Here is a 6,894-nt window from a genome sequence, read left to right as displayed (position 1 = left end):
CTCTCTGGCTTCCTGGCTTTTAATCCCCTTTCTCCTGCTCTTCCCATCTGCTACTTTGGGCGTCCCTGAGTTGTCTCTCCTCACCTGTAACCCTGGGGCTGAAATTGTTTAGCAGTTTCTTATAAACATATGCTAGCCACTCCTCAGAAGGAAGATGAGGCAATCTACTTCCGTAGTGATACTGCCTCGGAAACCCAAGGAAGGGTCGCTATGAGTCGGTTCCGACTCGATGGCACATAACAACAACAACAACAACCCTAATACTCAGCAATCCTTTTGCTAGACAGTTACTCATGATAAAAAAACAAACAACAAAAAATATATATACCCATGCAAAGACCTGTCCACAACTTTTCACGGCTGCCAAATATTATTCAAATATCAAAAAACTGTAAACAAACCAAATTTTCAACACCTGAAATTGTAGTATATCCATTTAATGGAATACTGCTCAGCAATAAAAATGAATAGACTACTGATGCATGCAACACTGAAGAATTTTAAATGCATTTCACTAAGTGAAGGAAATCAGACTCCAAAGGCTAAATATTGTATGATTCCATTTATATAACATTCTGAAAAAGGCAAAATTATAGAGACAGGAGATAGATCCGTGATTGCCATGGGCTGGGAATGACTGACTACAAAGGGAAGTGGAAATATTTTTGGATGATGGAACTATTCTTTATCTTGACTGCAGCAGTTATTACAGAATATATTTGTCAAAACTCATTGAACTATACACCTAAAATGGTGAATTTCACTGGATATAAATTATACCTCAATAAAACAGACTTTCAAAAAAAAAAAACTATGCAAGCTCCCAAAAACAATAGGCAGCTTAATCAAGAATCCTTTGTTTCTATACTTGCTGTCTCTAATTCCTTTCCTCCTTTTAATAGGTTTTGTGCATTTAAGTGTAAGATACATACCAAAAAGTGCACAAATAAGCATGCCACTTAATAAATTACTGCAAAGTGAACACACCCATGTAAAGACTACCCAGAACAAGAAATGGACTATTACCAGCTCCCCAAAAGTCCCTCTTCCATGCTCATAAAATCACTATTTGCCCTTCTTCTTCAAAGATAACAACCACTGTTCTGACTTCTCACAGTAAAGATTTAGCTCTGACTGTTTGTGAAGGAGCCCTGGTGGTACAGTGGTTAAGCACCTGACTGCTAACTGAAAGGTCAGTGGTTTGTGAACTTTATACAAATGAAATCACACCATACATATTTTTTGTGTGTGTCTGGCTTCTTCTGTTCAACATTATATTTGTGAGCCTCATCCACATAGTTGTGTTTAACAGGAATTTATTCATTTTCAGTGCTGCCCAGTAGTTCATTGTGTGATTATACCATATTTTAGATATAGATTCTAGCATTGAAAGACATTTGGATTGCTTCTTGTTTTTAGCTATTATAAATACTGTATATATGAACAGAAATATATATATATTGGTACTTACTTAGTAGTGGAACTGCTGGATCATATGCCATACATATGTTCAGTTTTATAGATAACTCCTCAACCAGTTTCCCGAAGTGCCTGTATCAATTTACACTACCACCAGCAGTGTATGAGAGTACCAGTTGCTATCCTCATCTATTCTTCAATGTCCAATAGACATCACAAATGTCTAAAACTGAACTCCAGACACCCACCTACCCACTCACCACAACCACCACAAAATCTGCTCCAACTATAGCCTTCTCCACTTCAGTTACTGGTACCTCTATCCTTTCATTGTTCAGGTCAAGATGAGTCAGGCTTGACTTCCTTTCCTCACCCCATGTCTAATCTGTTGGAAAATCTTTATCTATAGCCAGATCTCACAACTTCTCACCACCTCCACTGCTGCTACCTTGATCCAAGCTACCATCATCTATCATCTGAATTATAATAACCTCCAAACTGTACTCCTTGAGTGCATATTTGCACCCCTGCAATCATTCTCAACAGGGCAGTCAAAGTCAACCTTTTGAAGTAGGGCATGTTGTGTCACTTCTCTGCTCAAAACCATTTAACTCAGAGTAAAGGTCAGAACCTTTACAATGGTTTACAAGACCCTTCATTTCATGTCCTCTTTACCTCTCTAACTTCATTTTCCCATTATCATCACTTGGCTCCAGCCACTCAAGTCTTTGAACCGACTAGATCTAATCCTGCTTTGAAGTTTCTGCTCTAACATTTCCCTCCACCAGAAATGCTCTTCCTCAGACATCAGCTTGCTAACTCCCTCACTTCTTCAATTTTTGCTCAAGTGTCACCTTCTCAATGATTACCACAATCACCCTATTTAATATTATACCCACTCTGCCTCTCCAGTTCCTTGCCCTGCTGTCTTTTTACTTTATCCATTGTAATTTATCATCTTCTAATATACTATATGGGAGCTCTGGTAGCATAGTGGCTAAGGCACTTGACTGCTAACCAGAAGGCTGGCGGTTCAAACCCACCAGCCACTCCTCGGAAAGAAGGTTGGGCAATCCTATTTCCGTAGTGATACTGCCTGGGAAACCCAAGGAGGGGTCACTATGAGTCAGGTGTGACTCGACGGTACACAACAATATACTATATAAGAAGCTCTGGTGGTGTAGTGTTTAAGGCATTTGACTGCTAACCAAAAAAGATCAGTGGTTCAAACCCACCAGCCGCTCTGCAGAAGAAAGATGAGGCAGTCTGCTTCCATAAAGATTTACAGTCTTGGAAAACCAATGGAGGCCTTTATGAGTCAGAATCTACTTGACAGCAGTGAGATGGTTTTTTTCTTTTTGGAGACTACTAGTTTACTTTTTCATTTTGTTTATTGTCTTTCTCCCCACAACTCTCCAAACAATGTGAACTCCAGGAGAACAGAGATTTTGCTTTATTCTCTGATGTATACCAAGCACACAGCACGCAAAAAGGAAGCACCCAAATATTCCACATGAATGTCCTTTTTATTAGCAGAACAGAACAAAATAATTCAATTCTTAATACTGCTGCAGCCTACAGATATTGTCTTTCTACAAGTCTATGGAATTTTTAAAATTCCCAGCCCTAAAAAATTATTAAGTGATGACAAACCAGACAGGCACTTAAGGAAGAATAGAGATTGAAACACCAATTCATGGGAAGATAGAAGAAATTCTCCACAGACATGAGCTTTTTGGCACCAGCTACTTGCCAACTAGGGGCACAGTTTATTAAAATCACTGGAACTAATTTTAGTTCTGGTTTTGCACAATTTCCCAGTCATCTTTAAAAAGCTGACCTCCAATATTTGTTTTCCTTTAAACAAACAGCAAATTCCAATTCTACACTCCTTCGCTCATAGACTCTAAAGGAAAGGGAGCCCAGCATGTTTCACTGAATCCCTGGAGTCTTTCTAAGGAATCATTATGGAAGCAGCAGTCAAGAAATGAAAGGATGCACTGCACTGGGCAAACATGCTGCAAAAGACCTCTTGGTACTAAAAAGCAAAGATGTCACTTTGAAGACTAAGGTGCACCTCAGTATTTTCAATCCACAGTATTTTCAATCGCCTCACATGTATGCAAAAGGTAGACAATGAATAAAGAACACCGAAGAATTGATTAATTTGAATTATGGTGTTGGCCAAGAATATTGAATACACCATGCACTGACAGAAGAACCAACAAAGCTGGCTTGGAAGGGGTACAGCCAGAAAGCTCCTTAGAAGGGAGGATGGCGAGACTTTATCTCACGCACTTTGGACATGTTATCAGGAGGGACCAACGTCTGGAGAAAGATATCATACTTAGTAAAGTAGAGGGTCAGCGAAAAAGAGGAAGACCTTCAAGGAGATGGATTGACGCAGTGGCTGCGACAACGGACTCGTACACAGAAAGGACTGTGAGGATGGCGCAAGATCAGGCGGTGTTTGGTCCCATTGTACATACAGTTTCTACAGGAAGCAGGACCGATTTGAAGGCACCTAACAACATCCAACCCTGGAGAACAGATTCCTGGTACACCCGGTTCACAACTACTCCACCCCTCCCACCTCATCCCAATCCTGCTCCCTCAGAGCCCGAGGCCCTTCCTCCCCAGATATGAAAAGGGGTTACCAAACACCCCTTGGATTTCCAAGGCTGTAAATCTTTACGGAAGCAAAGTGTTCTTCCGCAGAGCGACTGGTAGTTCCAAACACCGACCTTTTGGCTAGCAGCCAAATGCCTTAACTACTACACCACCAAAGCGCCTTAGAAAGGGGTTACGGTAGGTCAAACGTAGCAAAGGTTGGAGGATGGCACAGGACTGGGTAGTGTTTGGTTCAGTTGTGCGTAGGGGTTCTATGAGCCCAAACCGACTCTGCCATCTAACAACACGGTAGGTCAACGCAAACATCGGCGAGGCAATGCAGCAGCCAGAGTTCAGGAATGTCACCACAGCCGCTTGATACCGACCTGCCTCCGATCCTGGCCCCGCCGCCCTGCACGCGGCCAGATCCTCCCGGCAGACACCCACCTCCAGCTAGGAAGGAGCGCAGCCAGTAGAAGTCTCGGCGGGCTGTGGGCCCTCCAGTCCCTGCCGCCTGCGGCATCGTAGAAGGGGGATCGGCCGCTGCCAGGGCCGCCGCTGCCGCTGCCATCAGGGCCAGGGCCCAGGCGGAAGCTTTGGCCTCCAAGTTACAAACGACTTGCCCGGGCCATAGTTGGAGCGGTCGGCGACAGGGTACCGACAGCCGCGCGGGCAGTGTAAATTAACATGAGGGGGAGAGACGCTGAATGATGGCGTACGCCTGGGGTGGGGCCTGCGTCTCAGCGAGCCAGGGGGCTGGCCCGGGGGCCGACCTAGGGCGGGGCTAAGGGATGGTCACTGGGCTGTGCCAGGGGCGGGGCCCGAGCTGGGATCTGGGTCTGACCTCCCCCATCCCAAGCCCTGATTTTTCTCTTCCCTTTTCAGGCCCCTTGCTTTCAGACGAAGAAGGGAAACGTGACTAGCTAGAGGGTCTTTCCAAAACTCCCCGTCTCCGAGAGCTCTCCTCTCTCCATTAACCTGCAATGGCCCATCCGACGTCTTCCGACCTCACTGAGATACGCCCTTTCCAGACTAACCTTTGGCCCCTCACTTTTCCCAGACATATCTGAACTTGCTCCCCTCTCCATCAAATCAGCACTCTATTCGCAAACCGATTGAACACAGTTTCTGCTCTCCCTATGAGCTGTGGTGGCGTAGTGGGTAAGGTACTTGACTGCGCTAGCCGGAAGGCCAGTGGTTCAAAGCCACCGCCTGCTTCACGGAAGGAAGATGGGGTGATTTACTTCCATAAAGATTTACAGCTTCGGAAACCCAATGCGACTCGATGGCAGGGGGTTTAGTTTTCTTTTTCTTTTTTTCTTTTTCTGTAAAACCCCAATAAGTTCCCATCCCACTCCCACTACCTCTGCCAAGAAATTACACATATTTCTGCCTTGTAAAATCCTTCTGATTCTGTCTATACCTTATTCTTAGTTCTAAAACTCCACTGAGCTCTATTCCCCACCAACCCCAAACTCTGCCCTAAACTGTTAGGAAAATCCAAGTTTCTTCTCCTGGTCCCACAGTATTCCAAGACTATTTCTCTACTACCCTTTACAGTTACTTATTACTTTGACCCCCTCATCCCTTCCAACCTATGCCAAACTCATTCCTATTCGTTGTGACCAAAGATGTTCTGAAATGTATATTCTCTTTCAGAAATTATTGTAATTTGCCTCTTTGTTTACTCTAACCTTCTCTATTACTGACACTGGTCCCCTCTTTCTCTTTTTATGCAGCTGCCTTTGCAAGGAGTCGCTAGCCACATTTAGTAAATAATGGTAATCCAGATTTCAAACTTATTTTCCCCTCTTTTCAATTTTCAAAATGTTGTAGTAGCAGAAAATAGAGACCCACTTAATACTATTATTATTTCTATTTTACATGTCTAATCTGAAGGATCAAAAGCTCTCTAAGATTAAAAAGGTCTATGTTTTCATATTCTATAACTAGCCAAACTGTTTCCATTCTCTGGTGTTCTTTTTTCCCTGTCCTATAAGCTGTACTAGTAAATCTCTTCTAATTCTGTTCCATTCTCAATGAGATGCATCTTACAGGTTTGTTGTTGTTTGCCATCGAGTCGGACATGACTCATAGCAATCCCTCCTTGGGTTTCCAAGGCAGTATCAGTAGGGAAGTAGATTGCCCAACCTTCGTTCCAAGGAGGGGCTGGTGGGTTTGAACCACCAGCCTTCTGGTTAGCAGTCAAGTGCCTTAGGCACTATGCTACCAGAGCTCTCCTTACAGATTTAATTTATCACTAATGGCCCTCAACTTCAAAACTCAGTCTAGATCCAGCATGGGAAGTTGATGTAATTTATAACTGACAAATGCATAAAGATGTACACCAACAAACACAAGAAAAGATGCTCAACATGATTAGTCATCAGGCAAATGCTAATCAAAACCACAAGAAGATGTCAATTCATACCCACTGGGATGGCTATAATTAAAAAACAGTTTTTATCTGCAAATCACATGTTGCTCCAGGATATGAAGAAATTTGAACCCTCATCATTGCTACTGATAATGTAAAATGGTTCAGTACTGTGAAAAACAGTTTGAAGGTTGATTCTTCAATAAGTTAAACACAAAATTACCATATGATCCAGCAATTTCATTCCTTGGTATCGATACCAAAGAATTTAAAGCAGGTATATCTGTAGTGATACTGCCTCAGAAACCCAAGGAGGGGTTGCTATGAGTCAGGTCCAACTCAACGGCACATAACAACAACAACAAATTCAAGCAAAACCTTTCTTATGACTATTCATTGTTGTTGTTGTTATGTGCCATCAAGTCAGCCCTGACTCATAGTGACCCCTCCTTGGGTTTCCGAGGCAGTATCACTACGGAAGTAGGATT

At 43.1% G+C, this 6,894-nt stretch overlaps 1 protein-coding gene across 1 annotated transcript in view; it reads right to left on the bottom strand.

The window, feature by feature from the left end:
- The window catches only part of SLC25A16 (solute carrier family 25 member 16), a 52,797-nt gene extending 48,197 nt beyond the window's left edge, over positions 1-4,600 (bottom strand). Inside the window, exon 1 of the mRNA XM_007940683.2 lies at positions 4,477-4,600. Within this exon, the coding sequence (XP_007938874.1) occupies positions 4,477-4,600 (124 nt within the window). The remainder of the gene's footprint in view (positions 1-4,476) is intronic.
- Between the last annotated feature and the right edge of the window lie 2,294 nt (positions 4,601-6,894).

The sequence above is a fragment of the Orycteropus afer genome, unplaced genomic scaffold (assembly GCF_000298275.1).
Source record: "Orycteropus afer afer isolate SDZICR_OR568_19922 unplaced genomic scaffold, OryAfe1.0 scaffold00070, whole genome shotgun sequence".
Classification (NCBI taxonomy): domain Eukaryota; kingdom Metazoa; phylum Chordata; class Mammalia; order Tubulidentata; family Orycteropodidae; genus Orycteropus; species Orycteropus afer.
This window is presented reverse-complemented; position numbering and strand designations above follow the sequence as displayed.